This window comes from Alnus glutinosa, chromosome 8, assembly GCF_958979055.1.
Source record: "Alnus glutinosa chromosome 8, dhAlnGlut1.1, whole genome shotgun sequence".
Taxonomy (NCBI): Eukaryota; Viridiplantae; Streptophyta; class Magnoliopsida; order Fagales; family Betulaceae; genus Alnus; species Alnus glutinosa.
In genome coordinates, this window is record NC_084893.1 from 760,395 (window position 1) to 775,958 (window position 15,564).

Here is a 15,564-nt window from a genome sequence, read left to right on the forward strand (position 1 = left end):
TATGTTGCCATTTAAAAACATAATTTTTGACCATCTTTGTTCATGTAACTCCCTAAATGTCTGGAAAAACAGAAGAAGACAGATGAGAAAGAAAGGAAGAAGAGTAGGCTATGAATGAAAACTGAAAAGTGATAAAGGAAAGGGTGAAGACAGCCGTGAGTGAGAGAGTGAGCCATGAGGACATGTGCCATTTTTTTGTGGTTATTTGTTAATATTTTGAATTTTTGATAGTTTATTTATCATTATATTTTATTATTTTAATTTCACTCCTAGGTGGCAAAAGATCATTTTTTTTTTCTTTATTTCTTTAGGTATGATACTCAGCGATTTTAAACACTTTATCGATATACTATTTTTTTTTTTTTTTTTTTGACATGAATCGATATGCTATTTTAAGTAAACTTTTGTTTTTCATAAATATTTAGTCAAAAATAAAAGATTATATAACCAAATTTGCATATTCATAAATATGATTAAAAAATAATAAAATATTACTTTAACCCAATACAAATCAAATATGAGGATTTTATACAAAATCAGAAGCCTTTCCTAGAAAAACACGTTTTATGTATTGATCAATTATTTTATGATTGGTTAAGAACAAATATTTACTTAAAGTAATATTTTAGTATTTTTTAAATCATATTTATAAATATACAAATTTGGTTACATAATCATTTATTTTTGACTAAATATTTATGAAAAACAGAAGTTTGCTTAAAATAGTATACCGATAAAGTGTTTAAAATCGCAAAGTATCATACCTAAAGAAAGAAAACTCACGTTGTTCAAAGATTTGATTTTATTTTATTTTATTTTATTTTATCTAATACATTTTAGGAAATTTTTAAATAACATGATAATATATATTCACCACATCATATATATATATATATAAAATGAAATTTCAACCACAAAATATTTCCTCCCCGTTTCACTTTCTCACATGCCCACAGATTTGGAGAGGATTCCATATATTTCTTATGCCCAAAGATTCACATTTGCACTTGTTTCCTTTTATTTTATTTTAAGAATGTCTCCTTGTATTATTGATTGGCCACAAAAGTCTTTTTTGTGTCGGTACGGACGTCTTCTTAAACCCTCAATTTTGACCGAATACAATCCTTTCCATTTCGTTTAATGAAATGAATACTTTTCATTTTAAATGAAAGATCAGACTCTAAAGCTGATGCATCTAACGATGTATATAAAGTTAATGTTAGTGTTGATACAGTATACCGATAAGTGACGTGTTGATCAATGATTCGTCAGAGTACTCCTCCTTCTCAAATCTGCAAACAAGAACAAGCACTGCGTCGGGGGGGTGCTCCGACGTTCCAGCTCCGATGCCTAAGCCAGAGGATAATTTGAATATGAGCAAAGTAATTTTTAGAAGCGGTTAAGATAGCTCTCGGTTTGTACGGAGATCGGTAGTTGAGGAAGACGTGGCCTCGGGCGCACGGACATTTCGGGTTCCACGACCGCCTATCTTGGGCGCACGATCTAGTTATGTATTGTGCGTCGTGTCCCTTAAATCTCGGGTAATACCAAGATGTCCGCAGGTTCGAGTATTACGAGGTATCCGGGTCGGGTGTCCGGGTTGGCTACCCTGGTCGGGTGGACCGGTTGGGCCCAAATAATTCTGATGGGCTTACATAAACTAAATATTTTCCCTAACAATTAGAATGTTTTTTAAAATTTAAAATAATGTGAAATCATGTACATCATTAAATATATTCCCTTTAAATCCTTATCATAAAATGGATGCTATTCCTTTTTTTTTTTTTTTTTGACATGTCCAAACAAGAGGGGAGATGAAGGATTTGAACTAGTGACCTCCGCTTTATGAGGCGTGGTCCCCAGCCGATTGAGCTAACCCTCGGGGACAAATGGATGCTATTCATTGTTTTCTTTTCTTGCTTTAAAATATTATTTATCACTTTTTATTATATTCTATTTTCATGAAAAATAGAAAAGCGATAAACAACAAAAAATAAGTAATATGGAGAAACAATAAAATATTTATCCAGTGTGCTACAGTAAATAGTAAAAGGTTGTTATTTTATCTAGTCTCTAACTAATTTGCTGGAAGAAAAAAAAATAATAATCATATTAACTAAATATAACTAATATTAAATATTTACCGAATCTGCAAGAGATGGTTAAATATCTATCTAAATAATATGCAATTCATTCCTTCGCTTTTTTTTTTTTTATAAGTCCTTCGCTTTTCATGTGATGCGACATAGTCAGAGACTGAAGACTGTCATGAACAAGTACACGTGGACAATTTAGAGACAATTACAACTTTTTTTTCTTTTTTGTCACAGTGTTGGGTCTCTAGAGGATGCTAAAGAGATGGTCGCCAAATCATGCAGAACAGCATTGCAAACATGACAGAAAAACAGTACAATGTCGACTTAGAGTTCATTTAGATTTGCGGTTTTAAAATTAGTCATGTAAAAAATAATTATTTCTAAATGTTCAATTATAAAATTGTGTAGTTTTAAAATCACAATCTTACCTCAGATTTAAAATCCCTAATTTTGTATATTTTCAAAACTGTACCTTCTAAAAAAACACTTTCAAACAATATAATTTCACTAATTTTATTCAAAATCGCACTTGAACCGTCCCATCAGCATTGTGAAATAATAATAAGATAAAATTGTGTCATCTATCTTTAAAGCAACACGTAATTTTCACGAGCATTTTTAAAATGTATGCAAAAATACATGTAAAAATCACATGTTCTACGCACGTCAATTAAATAGACCTACTTTAAAGAACTTCCACAGTTAAAAAATAAATAAATAATTCTGGATTTGTGACGCAGGAAAAGCCAACCAGAAAGCTAATACAAATGAATTTTTACTTGAGTGGAAACTATAATTACATTCACATATCATACCGTTCTGATTCAAAATTTGACACCAGCATTGGTGTCTGCAGCTCAAGATAACAATCCGGTAGCTGATCAGTCTCCAGTTTAATTACCTTTGTACACTACCAAGGGCTAAGTATCGACAAACTTTACAAATGAATGACAAATACTCTGAAAATTATGGAAGATTTAACTTCTGTTAGTGCTCTCAGCATTCTGGTTTGCTGTTAGAAGACTACATTTTCTCAAGCTGCCTTATCCTCTCACGCAACTCATGGATGATATTACTTGCATCCTACAAGGGAAATAAAATCATAAGTAATCATACAAGCAAGAAAAGAAAAAGCAACAGAAAGAAGGAAGAAGGTCTGCATCGAACCTGTAGCTTCTTTTTCAAATTTTTCTCCACATTCTCTCTTCGATCCCGCTCCTCCGCAAATATGTCGATTAGACTCTGTTGTTCCCTGTTCAATTCCTCAATCTTTTCCTGGGCCACTTGGAGCTGATCAAATAGCATGAAGAGTTTCTCAAATTACAAGTAATAGTTACACAATGATTACAGAGCAGCTCTAAGCAATCACACATTCACTTTTAGTTTTCCTTTTTCTCATTTATTTCTAGCCATGACCAATAGAAGCCAAGCCATAGTATATATTATGAATTAATTTAAATGCTTATATATGGGGAGAAATAAAGGTGCATACCTGAGTCTCAAGAGATTTGCGCGCATCTCTTTCAGACTGCAAATCGTACAGCAATTCACCTAAACCCTCTCCCTCCTTTTTCTCTAATCTATACCACGAGAAATAAGTGTTTTAGTGTATGAAAGTCGCAGGTACTGCAGTAAACATGTACTATACTTATGTTTCATAGAAGACAGAACGAGTACCTTTTCTTCAACTCACGATTCTCTTCTTTGAACTGCTCCATAGTGCGTAAATCAGAGTCTGAAAGTGAATGCGCACTACAATTAACATCACCTCCCTGCCAGTTCAACAAAGACAATAGTTATGCTCTACTGGACAAAACCTTAATTCATTTGAGAAGCAATGCTGAGCATTAGTGGAAATTAATAGCAATGAGAAATCGAGTGCCTACAGGGCTTAACCAACTCTAAGACCAATGCTAACCATTAACCAACCATACTGTCTGTTCTTTTGGTTCACCTAATACAAGAAGATAAATCACTGAGGGCTTCAGAACTTACTAACTAACCTATGCAGAAGGCAAACGATTAGATGAATCAAACCCAAAGCTATAATGCTATCAAAAAATACCAATGATGTCCCACCAAATTATATTAAGATGCAACAAAGCTTCATAACATTTTCTCATCTAACGTTCTCTTCATCTAAAAGAGATGGTGCAGGGAAAAACTTTTCACTTCCACATGAAAGCAAACTAGCAACCCACTGCCAAATCCTAGTCTATTTGAAGGCCCTCCCTTTAAAGTGGTTAGGTCGTCTAAAATCTCTTTAAGGACTCCCCTCTTTGTTTGGTTGTCAATTATGAATCAACATTAACAAAAAGTGGACGTGAAAGAAGGGAACTGGCAATGGTAAATAAAGGTATCTTCTGCCTTTGAGGACTCTCCAGATATCCAACAAACAGTGTTTTGTCATGCACTGGAATACCTTCTTTAATCAACTAACTCAATGCAAAACAACAAGAACGATAATGGCTAGAAAATTACCTTTGACGGGGATCGAGAGGATTGAAAATTTCTTCCACCTGATGCACAACCTTGTTGTGATCCAGTATCGCCAACGCATGAAGATGGCCTTGTCATACCCAAGCCATCTTTGGCAAAAGATTTCCTAGCATGGGATGCCTTATGACCACTACCATTTACTTGTTTCTCATGTAGGTCTATATGCACGTCATTGTCACTGAGATCTTCTACAGAAGGCGGTGATGATTCAGAAAAAATCCGTTTTTTTCCAGATTTAGTCTTTGTTCTACTTTTCCCTTTTCTTGACAAATGTCCTTCCCCAGATCCCTGAAATCTCTCTGATTCTTTTCCTCCAGGCGGGGTCTTGCTGATTGAGGCAGTAGACTTCTTTTTCAACTGAGATGCTGGGGTCAGGTAGTCAGGAGAAGGTTCTACAAAATGAGATATATTTGTGATTGTGAGAGATCACAAGGTTGTCTAACCAGTAATGTTTCACAGCCAGATAAGCAGTAAAGCAAGAACCATATTTGGTGCATAAACTAATAAAAAAAGAGAACTAATAGAATGGAAATTCCCATAAATACCTCTATCTGCAGCTTCATATGGATTTTTCTTATTACGCCTTGCAGCATAACCAATTCTGTGACAGTTAGAGGACCTAAATGAATTAGCGAAGCCATTAGTAACGACTAAAGGAAATCAAGCTTTGTGAGTAGAATTGCATAATATTATATTGAGAAGCAAGAATAGCAAACCAGTAATGCTTTTGCATTTGTATTAATCGCGCCTCAAGTCTTGCAAGAACTGTTGTACGCTCAAATCCCTGCTTATCATGAGCTGGTTCAACAAAATTAGCTTCCAATACACCTGCAAGAAGAAATGTTCTTCATTTGAAGTGACCTCAAGTCAACTTACTAAGAGAAGATCAAAAACTTCAATGCAAAAACAGTACCTATAACTCCACGACCATCACTTCCTGCTGCATTCCAAAGCCTCCAGAAAGGCTGACAAACAATACACACTTATTTAAGAACGAATCCAAATATGTTCCTCAATTTGTATTTTGAACACTAAAACAAAGATCACATTTTAATTTAAAGCGAACCATACCTTAATAAGCCGATTCTTGTGATAAACATTGAAACCTTGAACATCAATATGATGTTTTGCATCCTTGACAAATCCAATAGTTACAACAGCAAGCATCTGATGGCAATAGTTGCACACAAACAGAATTAATATACCAAAGTAGACAAGAGTATCAAAAACATTGTTTTTAAGCATTACATTGAAATTCCTTGAGGCCCCATCAACACCAGGATTTGGCCGGTATGTGACCTCCTGAGACAGCATCATGTCATTCACTATATTGTGGTGCTCCACATCTTTCCCACGAAGAATAATTCGAAATCCTGGAGGAAGCCTTAGATAGAGGATCGATGCATAACTCTGGGTATTGAAATGGAATAATAATATTAAAAACAGATAATAGAAAAAGAAGAAACAATAAATGAATGGAAGGAAGAAAAAGAGAGAAAAATTCCACATGTTCAAGCTAGCCATGATATCTTAATAAAATCCTTTTTGCTTTTCCCTTCATGTTTTCTTTTCAGATTGTCTTCTTGGGATAAGTAGGATGAGTCCTACTTATCCTTTAAAGGAGAAACAAGTTCCATAATACTTTCATGGGACATATCAATCTTATCCAACTTTTGCATTTCCCTTCTTAAAAAAGTTCAAAGTACTCTTAACTTCCTCTATTACTCTTTAAAAAGTTGTGCCTTCTGTACTCCTCATACTTTCATGGGACATATCAATCATATCAATCTTATTGGTAAAAATATATTAATACTTATGTCATTTTTAGGGAAAATTTGGACTTATTTCATACTTCTCCATTTCACCTTTCAATGTCCTTTATCATTTTCCAACCTCTTTATACAATGTTATATTTCTTCTAATACCTATAGTACTACATGTGAAAGTTTAGTAGGCATAAGCTAAACGAAGACCTGGGGGCTTGCAACTGCAATTAGAGGACAGTAAAACGAATCTTAAAATACCTATGAGAAACCTTTTTCAAGGCTAAAAAATCACAAAAAACCAAACATCAATAGAGAGAAATGATGAATTTCATAAGAAAGCCTAGCATTACCCTTAATGAATGTCGATATGTCAGGAAATGCCTAGAGTTGGGATACTGTTTTGCCATTTGTATATGCTTCTCATCTCGGTTGACGCCTCTGATTTGAATGTCCTATCAAATGACATACCGCATACATTATGAATGTTAAAAAGAGAATTACGCTAAAACAATGCAATCAACAAAGAAAGGGCAAAAAAATCAGCAACTAGATGCAGGACATCTAACACATACATGAGGATCAGCATCAAAATCAAGTTCCAACAGTTCTTCATCATCCTCCCAAAGATTGTAGATAAATATCCGCGTGCCATGACTTCTCACCAAGTTAAACTGTTAAGAAAAATTACAGTCAATCACAGATAACTGCAGAGGTATTTTATAATTTAAAGTTCCATAAAAGAAGCTTGGCAGAGCATATTTTTAAAATAAAATGGAAATACTGAATAATAGTCTGCATGGACTGAATCTAAATCACCAGTGTGTTACCATGATAGAACCACAAAACTGCTGCTAATGGTCTAAACCATGATGACTTGGATAATAACAAAACAGCAAGCAACTGCAAACAATAATATACAAAACTTACTCCCCCCCCAAAAAAAAAGAAAAAGAAAAAAAGCCACCAAAAAATATATATAAATGACCCACAAATGGCTTATGATTTCTCTCTTAGTACAAGAACATTCTCTAAGTGATGCTGGACACAAATTAGGTAAAAGTACATGCATCATTTCACTTTGCAAACCAGAGTAACTTAAAAGGCACGTTCCATGTCCCAAACGGTGGTTGAGGGGACTTAGGGGACTTAGCAGTAACATATGATTTGCCCCAGTCATGGACACTTCACAGATCACAATAGATATTAAACTTGGGCAATTTCTTTAGATGCCAAGATGAACAATGATATCCCACCTATTTTTAAATGGAAACCCAAGATAACTGTCAAGGGTCACCGACATGCAAATTCCTATTCCTTAGGCATTTGATGCTTCCTACAAACATTACACCAAATTCTCTTGCCTATGTCTAAAGAAATATTTCAGTTTCACCAAGAAAAAAAAAATGAAAACCTGACAGGTAAACAATGCACAAAAATAAAAATGGATATTATGCTAAGCCTTTCCATTCCTACACAAGAAGTGCAAACAGTCACCTGACATAGAAGGTCTGCTTCACTGGAAAACGGAGACCATTGAACTATTGTTTCTACATTTTTGCTCCAATCACCAGGAGAAGATCGTATAATCTTTTTCCATTCTCGTCCTTCTCTTTCGTAGTCAAGCTTCGTATACGTAGCAGTAATAGCAAAACATACAAACCATATATATAATCAACACATGATTAATTAATTTAAAGAAGAGTGATCATCAGAAACTCATAATTGCTATGGTGACTACAATATCATGTTCCTTAATGATTCATAGTACATGTTTGAAAGAACTCAATCAGACAGGTATACCACTCTGCCTCATTGTTCCACGTTGATAATATGTGAACCACAGTTATATCACTTACATAAAAAAGTTGAAGTCCAAAATAATTGAAAAAAAAATTAAAAAGAAATTACCATGGGAACTACAATATCTTCCTTCCCTGTGCTCTTCAAGAATGTGTAGGACAATAACCCAATGCTTTGCGTAAGGCTAAAAAAAACACCAGACTCAATTAGTCATAGAAGAATAGTCACAAATGAAGCAAAAATAAAAATAAGTACAGAGTAAATTATACAGCAGATCAAACGACAAAGGCAACCACAATTTTGTCAACCTTCCAAGCCACTTAACAAGCAATCGATAGTAAATTTTTTTTACATAAGCAAAAGAAGCATCATATTTACCATCCATAATTGGAAAATCAACAAGAAGGTACAATAAGCAATAAAACAAGTATAAACCTTTTTCCATCTTTTCCACAACAACGCGAGAAGACAATTACGTCTGCCCCCAGCCTCATGGTACTTGTCTTAAACCCATTTCCATCTGATAAACCAATATAAAGGAAATTAATACTCCTATAGAGTTGAAATACGCAACCAATAAACATATTTGTGCATGCTTCCAGAACTAGTGGTTTACATTGTCCAATAGTATTTGCTATTTTGCTTTTTGCAGAATACCCCAACGACATGCATTGTCGCATTTTATCTGGATCCATCCCACCACCATCATCTGCAATAGAATTAAAATAAAGTGAGATTTTGAAAATTAATTGTGACATTAAAGCACTACAAGAAGAAATAACATACAAATACAACATCTAGCAGTTATGAAAAACAGAGACTCAAACAACTTTCTCGTCTTTGAACTTCTAAAACAAGAAAGAAAAGATATATATTTAAGTTTAAGGAGTTGAAAATTTGTTAGTAAATTCACGACAAATTTGAGGGTACAAATTTAAAAATTCCTTGGACCACATATATTGAATAAAAAACAACATCATGACATGTAAAAGTAAAGTAAGCATGTAAAGAAGCAATGTTAAATGGTGACAGGGAAGCTGCTTCTAATTTTAGATTTAGATTCCAAGAGGTAAGGTCAGATAACAGAAAATTAAACTAGACCCATCAAAGGCATGTCAGAATCATAATTTCCCCATCAATCTTGTCAATTTCAAGTAGCAGCACCGATGATGCAAACTCTTACCACTTTGTAAAAGTTTGTGAACAGACCGGACCTTCTCACTTGCTGCTCATTGCTTTTCACATATAATAGTTTTCCAGAGGACCACACCCTCGGAATTATATAAAGCCAATCATCTATGCTTTCTTCTTTTTCTTGTGGGGACAGATTTTACACAAGTTCAAGGCAGACTGATAAAACCGTTTCCTACCAGCTATTGTATTTTTTCGTCCGTTACATATCACCAATCACAATTATCGTTGAGATGGTATAAACTTCAGTCAAAATCCAAAATATGACTGAAGTGAACATAATATCTAGTTCCCAAACATAATTTAGTGGCAGGGGGAGGTAGGGAGAAGAGAATCCTAAATCCTGCAGAGAAAAAAGAAAAACGAAAAAAAAAAATTAATAAAAAAAAAATTGACAAAACAGAATACCTTCGATCAGCAGCATCTTGCTCTCATCTTTCCTATTTACAAGCATATCTATGTTAACATATGTAGCCCCATTGCAGACCTGACATCAAAATGAAGAAGTTGACGGCAGTGAGATATATATGCATGTGATGGTACTGCATAATTTACACTATATTACGTGCAAGATACCTCGTCCAACGAATTGTCCAGAAGCTCTGCAAAAGCTGCATGCAGAATTTCAATAAGCAACTTAAAGAACTAGAAACTATTAGTGAACCCAAGAAAAAGGCTCATACTGTCACGCATGATTGTAGAGAAACACAATCATATTTGCAGAACTGGTTGAACAACTTTACCTCCAAGAGCCCACTTATGACTAGTCGCATTGGAATGTAGAAATTTAGGGTGAACCCTGACATGATCCATGCCAACTGAAAATTTTAAAAGAAATATTAGATAGCCGTTCCTTGCCATATAAACTAGTTCCTTGCCATATAAACTAATAACATTAGATTTGGCAGCTATTCATTCATGGCATAGAATCTTAAACAGACAGAAATAAAGTGCTCATAAAAAAAAAAAAATTACGCTTACATGAACTTCCCTTTTGTATTTGGTTTTTTTTTTTTGAGGGTGGCATACATTGATGATGCCATACAAGATGAAATCATATAATAAAATAATTCATATGAACTTAAGAGAAATCAAAAGTAGCTTCAGTTCATCCGTAAGAAGAACCAAAAAAAAAAAGAACTCAATATTGAACCCGGATAAGTTTTAACTCGAAGCTCCACATTTCGTCATCCACCGCCATAATCTATGCGTACTTTTCAGGTCTTTAAAGAATACTATAGACCTCCTTAAAGGCTCCATCACAGGCTTACCACCCGGTACACTATAAATCCAACACATATTTGATACCACCGTAATGCCTATGCTCAAAACTTTTTATTTTTTCTAAAATACAGGCATTATATGCTCCTTTCACTCCATTCACTCTACCTTTCATAATCAGGTGATTTAAAACAACGAACTCACTCAGGACAAACCATGCTTTCCCCAAACACATCTATCTGTTCAATCCTCAACTAGAATATCAACTTGCTTCTAGTATTAATTCACTAATTATATTTTTAAATTAGTCTTAGATTCCAACAGGAAATCTAAGTTCAGAGCATCTTAAATCCCTCATTTTTACCAACAAAAAATAAAAATAATCCCTCATTTTTAGATCAAAATTGAATTACACGAAACAGTGTGAGCAATTGGGTTAACAGTTTACTCTAATTGGGTTCAACAGAAAAATCCATTGGAATGTGTCAAAAGAACCAGAAGATGCTCATGAATATTTCATTTACACTAAGAAAAGAAATCAATACTGTTGTCCAAGCCAACACAAATAACCAAATCAAGCCCACTTTAGTATAACAAAGCCAACATCAACATCCTTCTCTTTTCCTTCAATTTCTCAGCAACCAAAAAGAGAAATGCACTAAAGACACAGAAAGTAACAGAGTATTACCAGAAGACGAATCCCAGTCACCACCAGAACCTCCCTCATAGTCACCAGCTTTCCAGAATTGCTTGCACGAGCTCTGCCAACTCTCGGCGAGAGTCGCGGCCGATTGCCGGCGCGTGAGGGCCATATCCGCTGCTGCCGGAAGCGCTTGGAGGAATCCCGTAGGCACAACCACCCCCAACTCTTTCAGGTCCCTCACCGTCGAAACCCTCGCTCTCTTCCTCGAAACGGTGTCGTTGTTGTCGTCCGAGTCGGAGTCGCTGAGTTCAATCACCGGGAGGGGTTCCGTCGCAACGTCGCCGTTTCTGCTCCCCCGCTCCGCCGCACTCCAAGGCGCCACCAACTCCTGCTTTACACGAGCGTCCATAGCGCTTTGCAAAGAAGTGAAACAAAAGAGAGAGAGAGAGAGAGAGAGAGAGAGAGACAGAAGAGATTTAGAAGAGGCTTTGCATGCGAGAGATTCAAATGACCCAAACTCCTTTCTGGTTTTGTATTAAAGCGTGCTTTTTCAGAAAAGTGACGATAACTTTGCCACACTGTCTGCACGTGCACTGTAACGCTCGTACAGACAAGCTCTGTACACCGTCGGATCAAATGGTTTCGTTTGGATTCGCGAAATCACCCGAACTTTTCTTTCTTGACCACGTTTATCTTACAACAACGTGGCTCTAATTACAACTGTCAACCAAATTGGGTAAAAAGAGTCTTACAGTCCATTAATATTATCCAGATCACATGTTACCTTAATTAATTATGAGCACTAAATATCTTGGACTCCCTTCATCAAATGACAACTTAAAAAAGAAAGCCACTTCTATTGGACGACAAGTCGGAATGTCCCTCACGAACCAATGGAGCATAAGAGTATTATTGGGGAGCCAAAATCAAACCCGATGATTTGATAGACAGCATGGTGCAACATAATCAAGTAACGTGGTCCATTTTGACCCCTGTTCTCCGCTTCGTCTCAAAAACGAGTGGCCGTAGATATTTCTTCCTGCCGCAAAGTGAGACTTACGCGTATTCTATGGATAAGTACTCTATACACACTACACACATTCCTATTCTTATATATATATATATATATATATATATATATATAGATTATTCTTATATTTCTTATAGCACAGGCAATAAATACCCAACGATTTTTCTTCAGTTTAAGAACTTCTGTACAACTATAATAATTTTTTTTTTGCTAAAATCAATCATTGGATATATAAAACTATATGTAAGAAAACAGATCAAATAGTTAATTTGAAAAAAAGTTGTTGAAGTTGTACAAGAGTTGTATAACAATCATAGTTAGAATTGAGGTCTTCTAAAACCTCTTTATCCCATTTGAGAAATGATTGTTGTACAACTCTTGACACAACTCTTATACAACTTTAAAAACTTTTTTTCAAACTAACCATTGAATCTATTTTTCTACATGTAGATCCTACATATCCAATGGTGATTTTAAAAAAAATTGTTGAAGTTGTACATAAGTTGTAAACGTATCATATCTCATCATAGTTTCATCTAAGGCTCGTAGAGATATGATACGTTTACAACTTCTATACAACTCTAACAATTTTTTTTTTTTTTTTTTTTTTTCAAATCAACCATTGGATCTCTTTTCTACATGTGGGTTCTATATATTGTAACGCCCTGCCTTTTACAAAAGGCGTAAGTAGTGATATCTGATCAACCACGTGGCATTACTATATTGGAGGAAAATAAAATCATGCATTGCAATATTATCTAAAACATTAGATAACCTTCACATAACACTTCAGAGCTAGTGTATAGACCTCAAATAAATAAATATAAAAATGAGTTATTACAAAATAAATACACATTAGAGCATTAATTACACATAAGTGCCACAGGTGGCACAATAGCAAATAAAAATAAAGTGTTCACACACAGTATAGCAAACAAATGCCTAGTAATGAAAATTAGATACATAGCAAAAGACCAACTATATATAGTAGTCTTTCATAAAAATGCAACATATATCCTTATCCATGGATATCAGGATCGACATATGAATCCTGGCCGACCTAATCTTCCTCCTTCATACCTGCACATCCATCTATGCGATTGTGGGCATTACCACAAATCACATGTGCAATTAAGTGAGTCAACTGTTTCAATACTATAATGGTCACTAATTTCTTTATGAGCACATAATAAGAAAATATCATCCTCCTATGGTTATATAATATAACATCATGTCTATATATATATAAACATTTCGTGGTTAATAGTCATTATATATATATATATAAGCAATAAAACAATGATATGATGAAATGACAATTTTGTATGCAGAATCTTATTTATTTTCTTTCACTTCACACTCGGCTAACAAATATTTTTGGAGCCGACACTCCTACCATATAAAGCTTATTTGTTTGTTGCTGGAAGCCTATGGTCTTAGTCTTGTTATTATTAGATCTTTCACAAGAGCCTAAGGTCCCACTGGTAGCCATCTCACCCCTTGCTACTCACCAACTTTGTTATTAACATATTCATTAGTCATAACAATATACACAATATGTAATATTCAACTCATACAGATACATTTAATCAAATCTGCACTCATTATGTTATGTAAATCAGTATCATATCTCAGTAAGTAATTTACACTTACACTTCATAGCTTTCAGAGAGTATCCACACAAGTGATTAATGCAACACAATTGTGTACAGGTGATAATGAATTAGTACAAAATTGCTAAAAGCTTATTTTAACATTTTTCGTCACTTATAACTTCTAAACAATTTAACATAGCTTTTTAATGTTATTTAGACATTATGTTAGTGTATAAAAATAGGTAGATGGCATTACAACATATTTTCATGGGCATCACTACGACATTTAGTTAATGTCTAAAATACCTTTAAACTAAAACAAGCAGCATAACAACATTAGTATTCTAAAAACTGAATACTTTTGTATAAAAATGGACATAGTAACCCCATTAGTATAAATAATGGGTACAATATTAAAAACACAAGAACGGCATAACGACATAATTATGGATAGTTCTTATTATACCCTTTGTAAAAGTTGGCAAAGTAATAACATTAATTAGTGTAACTAATGCTTAAAAACCTTTTAAAATTTTGAACTGCGTCACAGCGTATTTATGGAATACTCAATTGAATTTGAGCATCATAATGGCGTATTTAGTAAATATTTAAACAATTTAGGAATGAAAACTTTCAAAGCATTTTTTGAGCACATAATAGATGTAATTAAGCTTAAAATAATGTAAATGACTTCCGAAACATAAAACTCATGAAATAAATGGTTGGAAACTTACTAAGATCCTTTCAAATGATATTGGAATACTTGAAAAGGAGTCCAAGCACAAAAACAAGGGCTGGTCAGGGGTGCAAGGTGGAGAATGTGAGAGAATTTTAATTTTAATTTTATTATTTTATTTTTTTAAAAAAAAAAAAAAAAAAAAAAGAAAAAGAAAAATCAAGTGAAAGGAATAGTGAATTAACCCTTGCCTTCTATTTATAAAGCTAATGGATGGTTTCAAGCTTCAACTTTGTAATCCAAGGTTGGAGAAGAGCTCTAGTGGCCGACCATACAAGGGGGAAGGAACCTAATGATTACTTGACAAATATCTATTTGAATTTCATTTCAATTTTAAGTTGCATTTGCACTTGCATTTGCATTATAATTAAGTGATTGAAGCTAGTTTTAATTAGGGCCTAAATGTAGAAAGATTAATGCCCTAATTAGCTATCTACATGGGCAGTGACATGGCAGTCCTAGGTGTGCCATGCATGCATGCTATCTAGTCCATGTGCAGTAGGTTCACAGACAGTTTCAACAAACCTACAAAAATATGGTTTCTATAAAACTTTACAGGTAGATATATGACTCTAAGTAGAGCGTTCTGGTCCTTGAGTCAATTAAAATGGAGTTTGTTTGACCCATTTTTGACCTGCCCAAAATTTCAAGTCCATTAAACTTATCCAATCAAATTGGAGCCATAAACGTGCCTCCATTGACTCTAAATTTTTACCACGTGTTCTTCACACATAAAAGGTCTTGGGGTAATTGTTTTAGAGAAAATATCATTCGAATTGATCTTCTATTTCTGAGTTACACCATTATTACGTATAATGAGTAATAAAAGAGATAATATTCTTTATTATTATTTTATTCATGTTTTAATATTCTTTATAAGCCTCAATAATACTTTAACTCTTTATTACCTTAAACATACCGGAAATGAAATCTACGACTTCAAATACCAATGAACATTTAATCCTATAAATATTCATATAGTCCTTA

General features: G+C 34.2%; 1 protein-coding gene across 2 annotated transcripts; it reads right to left on the reverse strand.

Annotated features, from left to right (window-relative positions):
- Window positions 1–2,780: 2,780 nt before the first annotated feature.
- On the reverse strand, window positions 2,781–11,722 carry LOC133875609 (protein MICRORCHIDIA 4-like). 2 transcript variants are annotated; one of them, XM_062313790.1, is made up of 20 exons: window positions 11,262–11,722; window positions 10,096–10,170; window positions 9,929–9,963; window positions 9,761–9,839; window positions 8,778–8,870; window positions 8,597–8,681; window positions 8,270–8,345; window positions 7,856–7,984; window positions 6,934–7,032; window positions 6,712–6,813; window positions 5,844–6,005; window positions 5,667–5,762; window positions 5,509–5,560; window positions 5,312–5,423; window positions 5,141–5,214; window positions 4,578–4,987; window positions 3,774–3,868; window positions 3,589–3,676; window positions 3,264–3,386; window positions 2,781–3,179 (listed from the first exon to the last, which is right to left on the reverse strand). In XM_062313790.1, the coding sequence occupies exons 1-20, from the start codon at window positions 11,623–11,625 to the stop codon at window positions 3,120–3,122; spliced, it is 2,409 nt and encodes an 802-aa protein (XP_062169774.1). In that variant the 5' UTR covers window positions 11,626–11,722; the 3' UTR covers window positions 2,781–3,119. The 2 variants fall into 2 exon arrangements, with proteins under 2 accessions (XP_062169774.1, XP_062169773.1); XM_062313789.1 differs by having other exon boundaries at window positions 5,667–6,005.
- Window positions 11,723–15,564: the final 3,842 nt, after the last annotated feature.

Excerpts from the sequence above, each read along its gene's own strand:
- LOC133875609 (XM_062313789.1), bottom strand. The coding sequence starts at position 11,625 with ATGGACGCTCGTGTAAAGCAGGAGTTGGTGGCGCCTTGGAGTGCGGCG. Across the intron at positions 8,871-9,760 it reads CAAGATGCTGCTGATCGAAG|ATGATGGTGGTGGGATGGAT; the intron begins GTATTCTGTTTT and ends ATTCTATTGCAG. Across the intron at positions 4,988-5,140 it reads ATATGAAGCTGCAGATAGAG|AACCTTCTCCTGACTACCTG; the intron begins GTATTTATGGGA and ends CTCATTTTGTAG.